Raw genomic sequence first — 18799 nt, 5'->3', positions numbered from 1 at the left:
AAGGCCATGTCCCAGCTCTGTCCAGGTGAGCTCAGTTACTGGCAGTATTCTTGAAGTTAACATGACTTTTGAACGTGCCAAAGTCCTGCTCCAAGTGTATGTGTTTGGACCTGAAACTCAAGAGGATTTGCTTGTACTGTGAATACTGGTTCCATTAAGTAGCCTTGCTAGCTGGAATATCATAGTTGAATAATCTTTTGTGTGGGTAGAAAGATGGGGGCAAACTGTGGCATTCTTCAGGTATTATGTTCTGTTAAGGAAAACAGATTACAGACAGGTAATGCTTTGCAGTGCAGGGCTTTGAGAGTAGTAGAAAGTAAACCCTGAAATGTGTCCCAAAGATGTTAGCCTAAGGAACAGGTTTAAAAATATTAATGCTATCATATGTTGAAGCTGCAGCAACGTATACATTGGAATTCATATGCAGCTAAGCACAAATCGTGAATATATTTGCTCATTCAATAGACCTTAGAAGTCTGTATGACCATTACTTTCAACTTCCAGAAGCTTCTATAGTGGTTGTTTTCTATAGATTAACTCATTTTATGTCTAAACAAATGTCTTGTGCATTCAGACTATAATAACGTCTATGTAGTAGGGTAGGAAAGAAATCCTTCTAGTTTAACTTTATAATACATTAATGTTTCTACTTAGGGAATAGGGGATTTTTTTAAGAGATAGTGTCAAAGTGACACTTTGGAAACTTAGTTGTTGATCATACCTGTGAGCACGAGAACCACCAATTAAATGGCTATATTTACGCTGTAGATCTGTTTATCCTTAAATCTCCCTGACATGTATAAAGTCATGGTTGAAGAACACAGTAAAAATAATCCTATTTGAAGGGTTGCAGTGTTATCTACTGCTATTGTGGAAACACTAGATGTTTCCATAAATTGTTTTGCTACACTGAAATTGTGTTCTTATTTTTCAGTTAGTACACTATTGTTATATGATTAATTCCTTGTGATGACTATTACATTTTGGAAGTCATAATGAAAAAGTTAAATAGAGCTTGGAGCTCGTGCTTCTTTTCATCAGGACTTGTGTTGGCAATTGCGATGCTGTCAAACACCCATCTTGGTAATTTGTACTGTGCTTGTTTCCTTCCATAAAAGGTTGTGGTATTTAGATTGAAGAATCTTAAAGATACAGTAGCAATATCTGAAGGTACCAAAAAATAGTACTAATTAAATTTTGTGCTGTCTGGAAAGTCTAACACAAAAGCGTTTGTGTGTGTAGAAGTTACCTATTTCTTCCAAGCTTCCACGGAGCCAATACACCTTAGCATGCATGTTGGATACCCACGCTGCATCACTCACACTTTTGCAGAATAATTATTTTCTTTGTTTTAACTGCAGTAATCATTTTGTGTGGGAGGGGACAAAGCACCTTTCATCTGAACTTTAGCTAGTTCAAACTTAGCAAATAAACACAGGTTAGAAATGCCAGTGCCCTCAGTGACGGACTTTGTGTAGATTGTTAATGTTCAGATACCATTTTTTTAAAATGCTTTATATTTTTTCTAAGTCCAGATAGCCTTCAGCAGTGTCAGCTGCTCATCCATTTTCTGAAGAACATGTATCTCATGCAAACAAGATAAGCCACAGAGGAATTATATGCAAATTCAAAGCTCTGCCCTTCCATCAAGCTTCTTTATTCTTTGGTCTTTGCATTGATGGTGGTCCCCAGTATAGAACTGACATCAGTTCTGGTGAAAATAATGTTTGCTGGCATTAAACTAACATACCAGTGACAATGAATGTCATTACTGATAACTGAATAAATAATTATATGTATTACAGGAATGAAAGCAGATTTTTCTGTACTTCCTAGTTAAAACTGAAATATGTCCCATGTGAAGTTGAACTCGCAGTGGCCACATTAGTTGCAGCAAAGTCGCTTTTGCTTACAGAAATTATGAAGGATATCTCTTTGGATTTTTGAAAAGTTCAACAGGTTTTGAAGGAAGAATTGCTAGAATTTGGGCTTGATTTAAAGGTGAGGCAATGCTGATTTAAACATGAGCAACTTAAGCCTATAGCCAAGTTTTCTTATGGGACTCACTGTAAGAAGCTATTTTTGCCTTCCTCAGGTTTTTAAGTTAATATAAACTGCATCAAATAAAGTTCTTTCATAGACAAAATCATGTCTACAAGTTTTAAGTTCTGCCATACTGCTTGTGCCATTATAGGTACTTCATATAGGGAAGGGATTGTTGCCTTGTACCAGAATCATTAAAGGAACAGTCAGAAACCTTGTCAGATATTGACACCATACAACTTAAGCATTTAATTGAGCAGTCTATTTCTCTCTCCTTAGAGAGAATCTAGGCTCCTTATTTAGATAATCTAATTCTCTAGAAGAACATACCTGGCACCACTGACCTTACACAGCCCCTGGGATTCCAGTTTAGGCACTTACATTGCGTTTCAAGAAGTCAGATAATATGACTATTCCCTCTTATTCCCTGACCCGAAGTAAAAAAAAAATATAGGATACAAAACTAAAAATATATTTTTTTTAGCACCTGATACTGTTGTTTTTCCCAAAAAAACATGCTTCAGGCATTTATGTGGCCAGCGTGCAAGCACAGAAATCAATGTTTTGTGTATCCGTTTTTCTTGATTTACGTTCCTTGGATGAGGACAGTAATTAACCGTTTCTAAATTTACCTTTTTTTTTTTTTTTAAAAAATTGCAGTGCCTGCTAACCCTATTTCAATTACAAGCTTAGTTTTTCTTACTGTCTTGCAAATGAGCTTACTAAAACCTGTTAAAACAGTTTAATAATACACTGCAGTGCTCAGCTATTTTCGTTGTAGTAAAACCACTGCATTCTATGAATATGAATTTAGTTTCTGTGTCTCTTTTGAATTACAGAAATATACTGCGTGTCTGGGTGTTTTTCACCTTGATTTGTCCTTCCTGTTTGTTCAAACAAACAGTATGTGTAATGTTCATGGTCCTAAAAGCTGAGCTTTATTATTCTGTGTTGGAATTTAGATCTCCAGCTGGGGATTTGTGTTGTAAGGTAGCATCTTGTACAAATGCATATTTTTCTTTTGCTATTTATTTTTTAAATACGCTCAAGTTTTCAAAGATAGCAAATCACTTGAAATAAGACTGTATGTCACAACAGATGTTAGTTTTAGATATTTAATTTAAGCTGGTGTCATGTTGCTTGTGCCTTACAATCACTTCCATTCAGAGAATTTCAGATTTTCAATATGATAGTTTTAGTACAATTTAATATAGCATAACAGTTTAAATGGCTAATCTAGATGATACAGATAGCAGTGAATATTAGGTGAAGAACAAGTTGCTAAAGTTGGATTCTTAATGCCATGTTTAGACTCCAAAATATGTGGCCTGTTTCTTCAGAAGTGCTGAGTGTTTGTCAGCTGATGTTAAACTTGAAGGCATTGGGAGTACAACTGCGAAGTTCTCTTAGTCTTTAGACTAGTGTAATTGTCCAAACAGTAATTTGCAAGCCAGACTTTACCACTTTATTTTTACTAAGGCAGTGCTGCCACAGAACAGTTTTGGGATTTTTAATGCAGTAGATTGATTACCTGGGACTGATTAAATAACACACAAAACCAGATATCTGTGTTTGAGGACCATACAGGGGATATCTCTGACTGGGGAAAGCAGTCTACTGCCATGCTTTTAACGTCAGGATCACAACCTTTGAATAAATAGTATTAGGAGCGGTAGAGACTAATGATTCAAAGGAATTAATTAGTGGGAAGTTGGTGGGGCTGGCCATACAAGTATTTTTATGACTTCGTGTGAACTAAGACTTTTTTCCTACTATTTAAATTTGCTTCAGTTATACAACTCATTCTATTAATGCAATACAAAATCAGCGTTAGGAAAATTCAGCAAAATATTTAACAGTGTGGAAGTATAGCAATGATGTGTGTGCTGAGTAGAGTATCTCACCTCGTTCTGCCAAAGCACAGTTCTTCTGAGGAAAAATGAATACGTTCTCACCTAAGATCTATCCAAAGTACATTTACCATATGTGCTGATGTATTTACTTAAGTACCGAAGGCAGTATAGATATTTCTCGGGACGGAGGGGCGGGCTGTGAGGAACCCAAAATTTGAATAACAACTTCCCATTCAAATGTCTTAATTGACCCTTTAGTTATTTAATTGAAAATATCAGTACAGAAATTTTCTAGATTTTCCTCATAAGTCAAGATTGCCCAGTCTTTAATGATCTCCATGATGTATGTGGTTGTTTCCAGTTTATGAATATATATTCTTGAGCTGAAGTATTCCAGTATAGATACAGCACATGCTGTTGGGATTTTTTTGTTTGTTTTTAAATGCTTATGTAGTTGGGAAGTAGGTGTGTCTTTGCCACAGGACCTGTTCTGGTGCATTTTAGGCTCAGTTGAGCTAGCTTACATAGCTTACATAGCTGATCGTGTCATTCAAAACACTTTGTTGTCAGGTTGACCGTTCAGAGATGTCTACCAGACATCTTTAGTTCAACTCTACCACTAATGACACCATGAAAAGTAACCAAACAATTTCTTGTGTCTACTTTAAGCCTTCCTTCTTGCCTTTTTTATAGAGCTAAAATTGTAATTGTCATAGGTTTTCATATTAAGTTTTTCATTTACACTAGTTATGGTTTCAACAAGGGGATTATGATTATAGTATGTTCTCACTAAAATGAGAATGACTTGAAGTTCACATTTTAGCAGGTAGTTTAGAATATGTAATGTACTAATTGTTAGGTTATTACTGGTAAGGTTAATACTGAATACTATATTCGGGTGCTTTTTAAAGTCTGGATACTTTATTACTAAATCAGTTGTTGCTGTCTAGTCTTAGAGCACATTTTTATTCAGGGGTTAGTTTTAATTTAATTTTTCTTTATTTTAGCTTCTAACAAACTTAGTTTTGGTCAAAGGTCAAAGCTACAGAGTCTTTTTTGCAGCCAACTAAGACCATACTTGAAACAAGCTTTATGACTTCTGTCTTCAGCCCCCATCGCATGCTATAATCCTATAGAATATGAAGGGACATGTAAATGGTCATCTTAAAAGATACTACCACTTAATGATTTTAATACCTGTGTTAGAAGGCTAATTCTTTACTTGAACTAGTTCTGCAGATCAGTAGTTTAGAGCATATGTTCAAAATTAAAAGTTGTCAAACCTATTAACTATGAGCATCTATTTTTAATGTTCGTAATTAAAGAGTAGCAAAACTATTCACCATAATGGCTTCTGATGTTGCATTTGCTTTATGTATAAATGGCAATATATGAGCTTTGAGATGTGACTGCACTGAGTTTCTGCAAATGCTCAAACAGGATAATCTTTGCATAAATTGCATGGGTATATTTAGAAGTCCTAAATAGTCTGCCAAGAAAAATTATTTGTTCAGTAGTTTAGCGTTGAAACTTGTTCTTCAGAGAAAGCTGCCCTCCTCCCATCCCTGCACATTCAGGTGCATGGCTTGGGGACTTCTGAAATGTGCACTCTGTGGATGTGTTTTACATGACATTGTCAAAAGGTCCTTCTAACAGTCCTCCGTGGGAAGGATACTTTGTGCTTCTCCTATATTGTTTAAATTTGTAAAAATTCAGAAAATAATTATTACTTTTCTGTAAAATTTCTTACACAGTCTTAACTTTAAGTGGAGATGACAATTTATCACTTAGCCATATAACTCTGGATCTGTAGGCAGTTACACCAAACCCACATTTTCAATTCTGTTGTGTATGAACACAGTTGTGATTCTGGTATTGGAAAGGTGCGTCAAGCAGCATTCAAATGCTTATACAATTAAAAGGAAGTAAAAAGCTATTTTGAGTATTTGTAGTGCTTGGGAGAAGTTAACTGTCAGCTCTGGGGGGGAAAAAGCTGGCATTATGTTGTGACATTCCACTGAGATACAGACCTCCTGTATCTCACAGCAAAAGTCACTTGCTTCTTAGCATAGAACTGATGAGCCAGAGCTGAGGGAAATGCAAAATATTTTACAGGAATTCAGCCTTCACAAAAGGTGCTCTTGGAGTCAGGATAATAGAAAGCATGTATTAACATACACACTCATGTATCAATGCCTTTGTACTACTGATTATCTTTAGTTTCATTATTTCAACACGGTTGAGAAGCAGTTATCTTCTAAAACAACCTGGAACTACTTTTAAAACATCATGGAAAAAGTCCCAAGAATTAGAACTATTTCCATGTTGTTTTAAAGGTAGTTCCAGATTGTTTTAGAAGATAACTGCTTATCAGCTGTGTTGAAATAATGGAACTAAAGGTAGTCCCAATTCTTGGGACTATTTCCACATGCATGGAGAACTATGTAGAACAATCATGTTCAGAGGTGGTACTTTTTGTGCTTGTCCCAAAAGTTGACCAAAATCGTAATGGAAGTTTTCTGATGTAGTAGAGCATGCTGTAGTAGAATCATCCCCTTTCAACAGAGCTTTCCAGAAAATGTTTGCTGATGTGTGACCTACATTATTGAAATACTTTTAAGTTTAGCTTTGAAATGAAAGCTCCGTATTTGCATAGATGATAACTGTTCTCTTTAAAGATATGATGTACGTATTTAGGGAGCTCAAAGCAGTGTTTTAGCATTATAAAGCCTAGTTGCACAAAGATCTAAAATGACCCTTGCACCCAAAGAATGACTTACTGCTTTTGAGATAGTTAAATTTCAAGTAATGGTGAGTTATAGCATGCAGTGTGAATTGAAATAGAGATTAAAATTTTGAAGCACTGATTGCCAAGATATTATCAAAACTCACAAGTGAATAGTGTGATGTGTGAGTAGTGGGATAGTAGAATGCAATTCCTGTACTTAAATCCTGATTTAGTGTGTTCCCAACATTTTTATAGTGTGAGGTACCTACCTATTATATGTTTCCACTGCCAGAAAATATGTAATACAATTCAAGGAAACAGACCTCTTTATTTTTTTAGCTTTGTAGACGTGAACTTTTTAAGGTGTAAAGAGGATGGGAAAAGTTTATTATTTCTCTGCTTCTAGCAGCGCAAGACCTTTCACTTGAGATACACAGAACTTGCAAAATAGAATGATGCAAGGGTGAAGTTAGACTCATTTCACCATGTCACCCAGTGGAGCAGTTTACAAATTAATTGCAAACACATGTTCTATGTTTTATTTTTCCATTCCTCTGTAAGATCTAGGACCAAGTGGGCCAGTTTTAGGAACTAAGCGTGGTGGAGCTTTTTCTTACTGGCTTCTGCTCTCCAGAGCATTGTTAAGTCTGTAATAGTGATAATCGTACGTTATCTTACATGTTTTCCAGATAGTCATACATTATCTCAACATATATGTATGTAATAATGATCAAAAAAAATAAAATCTGTAGTGAACCTGTAACAAAGATAAAATGTCGCACATACAGTTTAGTCAAGTTTTTATCAATACTAGTTCTTTTCCCCTCTCAGCTACAGAGGTAGCAAAGCATGTTTTCTGTTTACTTAGCATTGTATTTTGTAAGAGCACTTACTACTTACGAAGTACTGCCTTAAGCTGAATGTAAGACTTCATTGAAAATCCTGATGAGATACCTTTTGAACGTTAGGGGACAGTAGGGAACAGATCCAGCTCTGCCACTGCTCACGCCTTCTATAGAAAGGAGGTTTGCAGTGGTAAGCAGGTTCTTTTCATTGTCCTATGGAGAAACAAACCTGTAAGGGCATGGAAGCAGATTAGTCACTTCAGTTTCGTTCTAATGCTTCTCAGGACAGCTAGAGAACTGAATGAAAGCCAACCAGTCCCAAAGTAGAGGTTGTTGTGAACTAAAATAGTGCTGGTGACTTGTTGGCACTTAAAACAGGTTGAAGATCACCTAACAAAGTGTCACTGGCATTTGATCTGGGATGTGGCAGGAGACAACAGAAACCTACTTTTTTAATTTATTGTTAAAATTGTCTAAGGGCTTCCAGAAAGTAAAGAGTCTGATCAAATGACTGTAACAGATTGCTTACCCAACAGGAAGCCATTACTCTTTATAGTTGTTTGAGGGAGAGAGAGCTGGAAAAAAAGGCTTCTCCCTCTTCATGCCAACATTGAACTCGCTAAGAAAGATGAAAGTAAAATCTAAATTTCGTCAGGGTTTGTCTTGCAAAGCCGATCATAAGTCACAGTTTCTGACTCATAGAAGACCTCTGTTTCAAAGCTTGAGTTTTTACTCCTCCAATGTAAAGAATACCTGCTTTCTGAGGGATGTAGTTTGAAATGAGTCTATGTTCTGCTGAACTGTCATGGAAAGTCAGTGAATGTGGATCAGATGCCTTCTGTGTCCATTATATACGTACTAAGTGGATGGCTGCATCTTTAGGGAGTTTTAACAGTCATGGGATGTGTGTGGTGTAGTTCATACTACTCTTTGGAATTATTACAGTGCAGACAGAAGACAACAGTAAAACTAAGGCATGATTATAGTCCTTAAGTTCATTAAGTGCAGTACGGTCTAGCCAGAAGCCTTGCAAGTAGGAAGAGATTATGGTTTTACACAAAGTATTTTCAGTTTCTGAAGGTATCCCAGAAAGACTAAAGGACTTAGTCCTCTTTCTTCTGTTTCTGTTTATTGGAAAACATGGGAGAAAGTGTCATAGGTGAACAAAATCATGGAAAACGTTTATGGTTCATTTTATTGGTAATAAATTTTATTACCTTCAGTGAAAATATTTGTAAGACAGTATGGTAACTTCTTCATGTTTATGTGCAAAAAAAATTGTCCTCTGTAAAACTGAATACCTGTTAGTAGGCTTTGTGACATTTCTTCTTTGTAGTTTAGCTTTAATTTTCCATCCTTTAGCCATTTAGTGCTGACCATTTGTAACTCAAGTCTTTGTATGCAAAGCATCTCAACTAAATCACCCTGAAGCTCAGTCTCAGCAGGGGCTGTGGGCCCATGCCAGGCACTTAACCAAGCACCAGGAAAGTGCTTTCTTTTATGTGAGGTGACTGTCCTTCTTGTCTCGTAGTTCCCTACCTTACTTACTATTTAACGTGTGCATGAAATGAAATTGAGCTCTTAAAGGCATTAGTCCCCTTCATTAATCAGCCTAATGCATAACTGCTGTGGATCACTAGAACTGATTCAAGCAGTTCTGAAGGAAACAAGCAATCACAGGCTGTCAAAGTGCATACGCAGCGGAGTTCTGCACGCTGCATCTCTAGTTTTATATTTGGATGCTGTTAAACTTACTGTTAATAGTATCAGATCTTACTTGGTGTTGTTGTCCATATCCAGAGTGTCTGAGTGTACAGCCTTTGGAAGGAACCTTTGTTTTCCTTTCAAGTTTCTTGTTAAAAACTACAGAATTTATATTCCAATATTAACAATTCTGTTTTCTTTTAGGATCGAAATAGAATGTATGATAGTCTGAATATGCACTCTTTGGAAAACTCCCTTATTGACATTATGAGAGCAGAGCATGATCCGCTTAAAGGTATGTTATTATGCTAAATAAAGAAAAAAGGGTCATCCGTTCTGCATATTTGAACTAATATTGATTGCTAATTTCGATTCTACGTTCATATTAAAATAGCAAATGAATTATTTTCTCACACATGAAAAGCTAATCTTAAGCTGTATTTTAATGAAGACATTGGTTTATAGTTGTTGAAAACAAGTTTTACTGTCTTCATAGTTTTTTTCTCACTTCCCCCTCCATCCTTCTGTCCTTTCCCCAAGAAATTTCTAGTTTGTTTTATTTGAAATTTTCTTGATTGCGGTAGAAAATTCTACCTCAATTTATGAAGACACAGTATTCTGTTAGAGGTAGCCAAGAGAGTGTGGGAGGGGAATCAAACCACTACCAGTGTTAGCCAGTTAATTTTCCATTTCTCTGCTGTGGAATCTGGAAAGAAAATTAAGTCCATTGATGAAATCAGGTTTTGTCCTTTCAAATATTTTTTTCAAAGCTCCTGAAGGATAATGCATCCAATCTGAAGAAGTCTAGCAATACACTTGGCTTTAGAATGCTGGTTCTTCTTGCTGCCTTGGGCTCTGTTAAGTCACTTGGCCACAGCAGTAAGCATGCAGCTAGCATATGTGGGCTTCAATTTTAACTCCTCTGTTCCCTGTACATTTATTCACTTGTGTGAATGCTGTTTTTCCCCACTTTCTCAGGTGCTGTTTACTGTTGAATTGCGGGGCAGGGAACTCAAGCCATTTTATTTGGCCTGATCAAATGTTACTTCATTTATGGTGTTCTAATTAGACTTAACACAATCTAACTTCAGAATTATCCAGGATTTCAGGCTTGCTTTGTAGAAATTAAATCTCCAGATTGAAGCAACTGAAAAAATAATCAAAAATTATTTATTTCTTTTTTGCATGATTATTTACTCCCATCCATTCTCTAGTCACTAGAGGCTTCTAGACTTAATATATGTTGCATTAGTACATAAGGGCCTGTGTTCTCTAATTTGAAGGACACCTTGCCAGAATCTGCTCACAGTTCTGTTAAGATCTGTGTAATCAATTGTATGACCTGTAGTATTCAGGTAGCATGTAATAGTATCTAAAGATTTACAATATTCAGCCAAAAGTTTAGAGTTTTTTCCCAAGCTGAAAATCTCTAGAAAGCATCTGTAAGTATGTAGCATATACTTGGGCAGTTAAATTTCCTCCACCTTAAAGTGGAAGCTGAAATTAAATTTTCGTAAGTGTTCTTAAATCTGATGTCCTGTTTCTTACTGCCTACAGAGATTTAATTGCAGTTTTAGCAAATTTGTCATTTAAGTCCATTATTAAATTCAGTTTATCTGTTCTACATGTTAGCTAAACATTATTAACACGAGGGGTTTCAAACAGTGAACAGCTGGCCCCAGTGGTAATTGCTGTGGACTAAAAGCATGCGTATCTCATCAAAGATGAGGTGGCTACATGTACCACCATCCCTGTTCCAAAGCATTGTTGCTTCTGTTTGCCGCACTCAGGTGGTGACTAATATTTCTTTGGTTGTCTGAAAGCTACTGTTAGGAATAAAGTTAGAGAATGCAGATCTGTTGCAGTGAACTGTCATTGGCACCTCTCACAGGCCTGAAAACCAGTCTGTTATTTCTTCTTTCATGCTGACATGACAAATGGAAATGGTTGCTCTGTTCCCCCTGTCATCTTGCTGTTTTCATTTTGGCTTTATAATGCAGAAGGGCTTTCAGAGGCACAGTGAGCGCAGAAAAAAAGAACTTTTAATTTTATTCATCTCTTCGTATTTTGTTATGATGCAGTGGATGAAAATGATGTATTTCCAATAATAGTTTTCTGTGGAGAATAAGATAAGACAAAGCTTTAAGATTTTAAAGTGAATTTGGTTCATACATAGGCACTTTGAAACACTCAGTAGTTTCCGTCTGTGCTTTCTAGGGACATGAGTATAGGGTGTCAGTCTACAGTTAAGAGATTTGGTTTTTTTACCAGTTTCACCATCATCGTCTTGCAGTGAAAATTCTGCTAAGTTTTATGTTTGAGCTAGAACAGATGGAAACCATAGATAGTGATGAATTCAAAGGAAACCCATTTTTCTGTTTGAGTGCCAGAGAACAATGCACACGCCAACTGAATTTAAATAGAGTAATTGTGTGCTGTTATTTAAATTGATTGAATAAGATATTTTTTCTCGGTGGAAGTAATTTCAGCTGAAACAGCTATGTTATTAACACTAAGGCATGAGAAATGTTTGTTATGGACTGAAAATGGGAAGAAGAGATCTCATGCTAGAAGAGCCTTTTAGTTCTTCTCTACTCTCTGTTTAATCACCATTAGTTGGCATTTCTGTAATTTCTGAGCAACTTTAATTTTTTTTTGTCAACCATAAAACACTAATTTGGTTATATCAGTCTCTGTGGTTTTTCTTTTCACCACAGAAAATCTAACATTTACTTAAGAACCCAGCATATTTGCTTGCATAATGCACAGGATTAAGAATATTATTACTTATTTGTTGTTCTTATTAATATATAACGTACTTTGTTGTCACTGGAGAGTATTTTGTAAGTAGAGAATATTTTTATGACAAGTTTTCAAGTAAATAGGAGCACACTAAAACAATGCATCTTTTATATCTGATCACAGCAGTAAAGTGAAAGTCTCTGGAATTTTAAGCACGTGTTTCAGATTTAGCTGCTTACAATATCTGGAGTATGACTAAGCATCTTGTCTCAGATTTTGCACAATGCAGAACAGACACCCCGTGTACTAGCTACAGTTTTGCATGTCAAGATCCATTTTAGAAGGAAGTCAAATTTCACCACTTTTGCTTTCATGAACTTGGAAAAACTTTGTCTCAAATATGATTCACTGAAAACTAAGTTTATGCCTGCCAAAAAATTGTTTATAGATGCATAGTTTTGGCTTCACTTAGACAAAGTTTAGTCATTACAATAGACATGATCAAAAGAAAAGTAATTTTTAGCTTTCAGTAAGATATTTTCAAGGTAGGGTAATAGGGAGTAGATGTTTGACTTAACTAATCATTGCATCAGAAGTACTGATCATATTAAAACTAATCTTTCCCATGCAGCTTTCTTGAAACACTTTTCATAACTAGATCTTAACCATTCCAAAGGAATATAAACTGGAGTTAAATTAATTCATTTTTATAGTGTTGTTCTTAAATACCCTTTTTATTCTTCTAATAGCCCTTAAAACAATTTTGAGTACTGATAGCCTGAAATACAATATTGCTAGTATAATTCTTCAGACATACCACTTGTGTACTTGCATTTTTTTCCCCTACTCCCCCAAATACCAATGCACCTTCATGTGAAGAAACAGGAAAGTCAATGCATTTGGGCGAAAACAGATTATGGAGAAAGCTTAGAAGTGGTGGTTATATTTTATATGCAGTATCTAACAGTATTGAGTTGATTTGGTGGAATTTTTTATTTACTGTTTTAAATATCTTTCTAGTAAGGACTATGGCATTTTTAATGTAATTTAAGGGCTTATCTTTTGGAAAGCAAGAGTATCCATACTGTACTTCACTTACAATTAATTTCTGTGTCCTGACCGACTGACCCTGGGATTAGCTCAGTTGGTCAGAGCACAGTGCTACGAACGCCAGGGTTGTGGCTTCAATCCTGCATGGGCCGTTCACTTATGAGTTGGGCTTGATCCTTGTGGGTCCCTTCCAGTTCAGAATAGTCTGTGATTCTTACATTTTTGCAAGCTAGATGTAAGATAATACTGAATTTGAGTTAGCCATAGCTATACTAGCTATACTATACTAGTACCAAGAAGGAATATTATTTTTGTTGAATTTTTTTTGTTTTTTCATGAGGGTCAAAAAAAAAAATTTTAGCAGAGTTACACAAACATATTTTTTGTATAGCCGTTAATAAATAAAATAGAACGGTATTATTTTTCATATCTGTGGGAAAAATAATTTGCTGCACTTAGAAGTCTGCCTTGCACTTTCCTGGGTTTATTTTCCCTTTAAACTTGTTTAGTTGAGTTTTTCAGCTGTTAGACATCGTTCTTTCAAAAGCAATCTGCTGGTGCATGCTCAGTGAAGTAAAAAAAAAAAAGCATTAGTGACTCAGCAACACGGTAGAGAGCGTTCTCTTTTTTTGCATATGGAAAGCTTTTTACAAAGACATTTATTTTATATTTTATGTTATGGAGCTCTAAGGTTTCAAGCTGCACAGTTTATTCCTAGAGTAATTCAAATTGTCCTCAGAAAATAGTTTCTGAGGATAAAAAAAAACATGAAGGAAAAAGTTCACTCTTAGTCATATAAAAGGCTTTGAAATTGTACATAGAGATTGTTTCTTCCTTCTGCCATAGAAACCTTTTCTGATAAAAGAATATATTTAAGACTGACAGACTGAATTGTCTAAATAGATGGACTATCAAAGACAACCCATTTGGCCTCATTATGACTTGCATAATTCATACATTCATCCAGTCATTGGAAAATGTAGCAGCTAGACTTTCTGTAACTAGGTGTTGTCCAAACACGGCTTTGTGCTGTTGTCTTAACTACGCTGATTCCAAAAACTGTGCTTTCTGAAACTGCTGTGATCCTCAGCCATTCACTGTTACTTGGAAAAGCTTAACTTGGATCTCTGGAAAAAAAGGAAATCAGGAAAGGAATTTGTGATTCCCAGTCTCTTCATACAACCAGTTAAGACTTTTTTTTTTTTTAAAGGAGGGGAGTAGACATGGCACTTGTGAATCTGTGAGTCAGCAATGTTCAAAGCAGTCATCATACTTAAATCTGTCCCAAATGTTTTAATATATAGGGGATTCCTCCAACAATTTAGTTAAATAGGAGTAGAAAATATGCATTTCTAAAATATGTGAATTTACCTTAGAATTAAGCACAACTACATCTGTACGATGAGAAGTTTACAAAAATTTAAGGTTCCATTGCCTGTATTAGTGAAATGAGATGACAGAAATGGAGCTAAAACTAAGTTTGTTACTCTTTCCTCATGGTTTGGATTAGCAAGACTTTTAATTGGATTTAGTGGATAAACTGGCCCACCAAAATTTATTTGCAAGCATCTTATTTTTTTATTGTCCTCACAGAAGAAAGCCTTTTGAGAAATACACACCTGGCAGTTCTGTTAACATTAATTACATTTAGATGAGGAAGAAGGGGCTAAATTTAAAAGAACTCTAGTTACATCAGAATATCAAACCTGCCTTCTTCTCCTTAGCAATACTAGTTTGAATTTAGACATTATATATGAGAATTGTTAATTAGCAGTAACATGATGAAGTTGCAAGTTCAGGTTTGCACAAAGAAAATTTTAGTAACATGATGATCTTTATGGTACCAAATGGTAATATTAGGCATTGTATTTGTTCTAGGTAGCACATTACAAATTTTGGATGCTGTAGACAGAATCTGTAGACAGATAGTGAATTGATTACTTTTCATTTCTCAGAAATGGAATAAGTTGAATAAGTCTTATTTAAATATTAGATATTTTCTAATTAGTAGTTAATTTTAAACAAGGAAAATGTCTTTATTATTAAAACTTTTTTAAAGCAAGTGGAGGCCACTGGAACTTCTGGAATATCATTGAATGGTTTTTACGATTCTAGATTACTAACATTGAAGTAGAATGGGATTAGATAGGATTTGTGCTTTGTTCTTAAAATGGTATCTTTTTTTTAATGCATCAAATGACATACAATAAAAATAGCCAGATAGAAATATGTACAATATAGAAGCAAAGTAAATTGTTGTAAGATGGTGCTCCCATCTTCTATATTTCATATACTGATATTTTAAGTGAGATTGAATATAGTAAATGTCCATTTAACTAGAATAATCTGTTAAAAATAGTGTGATTGAGCTCTGTGTAAAACTGACCCTGAACCCAGTTCCATGTGTGAAGTGTTCTGAATTTATGTACATCTTGAAATTCAGATGGACACTCCAGAAAACACTGTATTTTGCTTTAGCAGAATAACCTGAGGAATAAGATCCTAAATTAACGTGCCAAACAGCAGTGATTGTATTTTGAAAAAGGAAACATTTTATGTTAAAAATGTTTTTAAAATTGTAAGTTGAAGACCAGATGTTAGGGTCATCAGAATGCAATAATATAAAGTGTGATTTCATGGAAATAACCACATAAATACAACTTAGACGTGTCAGTACAACAGTACATATACCGAATACTATGTTACTCATTTTCCTTTCTAACCTTCCAGTCATTCATTACCTGAGTTAGCAATTCATCTCCCTCACAGCAAGAATGGGTTTTATGCTGCAGTGGTAGGCCCAGCTCCCTGGTGCACTCTCTCCCTGCCACTTACAGAGAAGTGCTTCATTATTTCAGCTTGGCATCTGTGTTTCAGATGCAGTTTATTTGTGAAGCTGTAATAGGGGAAAAAACCAGCAGAATGCAAAACCAGAGTTGTAAACCTAGATTCTTCTATCTTTTTAGAAGTTTTCCTCTCCAGGTATTAACACTAGTGGGCTTCTCTCTCCTGCTAGGCCTTAAATCTGACCTCCCTTTATGTAGTAATTACAGAAGAAAAAAATTTATATTTTGTCTCTTGCTGAATACGAAAAGAAGATGATTGTGTACAGACAGGGAGAAAGGCTGTCACCACAGACTCGAGAAGATTTAAGATGTCTCACAATTTCTTTTGTTATTTTTGATGCAGCATTCTGAATTGCAAGAAAGAATTCTTAGTGTTGCAGGTATTTCTGCAGCACCATATAGGAACATGACAGAGTGATTTGGTGAAATCCTTGCTGTTAGACAAATGAATATTAGCCTTTATAGACCAAAGAACTAAGGACTATAGCCAAGTGACTTGTTATATACCAGACTGAGCAAACCAGTGGCAGCTCCCAGATTGCAATTTAAGGATACCTTTTTCCCAGTTCTTTCCCATTTTAACAACATACGTTGCTAGAAGGGCAGAATTTTTATAGTTCCAAGAAGCATTAGATGTAGCTGTAAATGTACAATATGACAGAAAAAATGGCTTGTGTATTAAAACTGGACATCCTGAAGACAAGGAATGTGAAAACAGAGGTTCCTACAAAGATTTTTGTTTACTGTCTTGCTTGAGCCTACTCAAAGATTCTGTAGAAGTTAAAAAAGACAGCCGAGTCCTTTTAGGTGGCATGCATCTGCCCTTTGCCAGGAGCATGCCCTAGCATTTCAGTGCTTTCTCTGCACTTCCAAATTCCACAGCAAATAGTTTGTACCTAATCTTCAAGTGTTCTGATACCGTCCTGTCTTACAGTAATGAAATCTAGGAAGACAAATAGTACATAGCTGTATAAAGGTTTTTTTACCACAATGCCTGTAAATAACAAGGCTGGCCAAAATTTCCCCAAATCATCTTAGTCTTATTACTTTGAAGTTTTAAGTTTAAGAGCTCACAATGTGTATTTTTTCGAATTGATTTTTTTTTTTACAAAAAAATTACCATGTTGGTTTTTTAAAGGAGAATAGCAAAACTTAAACCCTATTATTTACAAATTTTCAACAAAAATGGTTTTTATTTAACCTCAAAGGTGTCCCCTGGGACTTTGAACTGCTATTTCAAGAAATTTCTAGTTTGCTGCTAAGCTCATGGGTTTACCAACAGTAGAGGAAAAACAGTGTATGATAGGAATTGCTAGACAGCCTTAATATATACATTGTTGATTTGATTTTCTTTTCTTTCCACTCTGGGTTCTTTTTCTTGCAAGCCATCTGCATATATATTACCTTTGAAACCTGTGTGAGTTCTAAACGCCCATTGCTTCCCGACTGGATTCTTCTTTATGCCTACACAAGCATTCTCATTTCCTCCAAAATACTTAAATGTTTAAGTCACAGTATTTTTATATATATACTTCAGATTATAAGCAAGCAAGTATGTTTGAATAGTGAGATAGATGGCTATGTAGTTTTTTGCACATTAAAACGCAGTTCTTCCAAACACAGCAGCTATTGTAAATGTCTCTCTAGGTCAGTGTGCACTACTGGTATGTTCGTTACTTCCTGTAAACAGAAAGTCTCCTTTAATAAAAAGGAATTTGTAGTGAACAGACATCTCAGCTGTGCATTTTAAACCATTCATTTAACTACTGAGGTGCAGCATGCCACCAATGTAGTAAAATGCAGTTGTTGAAAAATTCTGATGTCAGGATATAAGATTTTCATGTAATTTTTATTCAGTTTAAAATGCTGGAAATGTTATCTATCATATTCTTTAAATTTTTTTGACTCTGTAGATAAACGAGGTTTTTTAAATCTAGTTTTGCTAGATTTACTGAAAAGTATTACACACGAGGGTTATACAAAATACACCAAGATGCAGTCATAAAACAGTTAGTAAAATTTTAAGGCCTTAATTGCTATTAACATGATTTTTCTGAAATTGATTCAGTGGAGAAGCACTAAAGTGTAGAAATGCTACTCTGTTAAGCAATGTGCATAGTACAGTTATTCACAGTCACTGTGAAAGAGGAGACTAAAGCAGTCAGCACTATTTCTGGGTGTCATGAAACAAAAAGTGGCTTTATCCTATTGGAGCTGATCCCAAAGCACACTGCAGATCTTATGACCAGAGAATTAAGGTTAAGAAGTCTGTTCTTGTCAGCTTTAACTTGGGTCAAGGGTATTGTTGGTTAATGTGCTTGGAGTTAAATATTAGCTCTTTATTTCCCTTAGGCAAACTGGAAATAGTGTTTAGATCTAAATTCTAAGCTGTGATTTTTTTCATTATTTTTTCTAGCATAATAGTGAAAACCTCTGCATTTGTTGTGTCCTTTGGTTTTTGTTTTCTTTTAAGGTCGCTTGAGTTATCCGCATCCGGGGACTGACAATCTTCTGATGTTAAATGGTAAGTGCTAATCTTATGACAGTTTCTAATTATCTGTAGCTTAGCTTAAATCTGACATGTTGGTATAAAATTATACTATTATATTCTGTTATTGAATTACTTGCCTCTAGTCTTCAACACTGGTGGGACTGTTGCCATTTTTCAGAGTTGAATGGCAAGAGCTAATCTTGCAGCAACCTTTCATTATATCTAGCTTATTGGAAATCTGAAATGCTCGTAATGATGCACTATTCTTTTTTGTTGTCAAGCAAACCGGTGATACATTCCCTGAAGAGCTGTTAGAAATCTGTTTTTCTGAAACAGGAATTAGAAAAATAAGAAGGCCAGAAACATGCATTTTTTTCTGTCTTGGGTAAATAAAGAGTGAACAAGAATACTTTGTATTAGACTCCTGTGAAATACCATTTTATTTTTGTTGGGGTTTTTGGAAGTGGCTTTGTCAAGCACGTGTCTAACTGTGAAAT

General features: G+C 35.3%; 1 protein-coding gene across 6 annotated transcripts in view; it reads left to right on the top strand.

The window, feature by feature from the left end:
* Positions 1-18799, top strand: part of CPEB2 (cytoplasmic polyadenylation element binding protein 2) — a 54284-nt gene that overhangs the window by 6215 nt on the left and 29270 nt on the right. For all 6 annotated transcript variants that reach the window (XM_017824532.1, XM_017824533.1, XM_017824531.1 and 3 more), the window contains 2 exons: positions 9378-9468; positions 18285-18335. In XM_017824532.1, the coding sequence (XP_017680021.1) occupies positions 9378-9468; positions 18285-18335 (142 nt within the window). The remainder of the gene's footprint in view (positions 1-9377; positions 9469-18284; positions 18336-18799) is intronic.

Source organism: Lepidothrix coronata, unplaced genomic scaffold (genome assembly GCF_001604755.1).
Source record: "Lepidothrix coronata isolate B3197 unplaced genomic scaffold, Lepidothrix_coronata-1.0 Scaffold111, whole genome shotgun sequence".
In the NCBI taxonomy this organism is placed as follows: Eukaryota; Metazoa; Chordata; class Aves; order Passeriformes; family Pipridae; genus Lepidothrix; species Lepidothrix coronata.
Note: the sequence above shows the minus strand (reverse complement) of the source record. Positions and strands in the feature narration are given on the sequence as shown.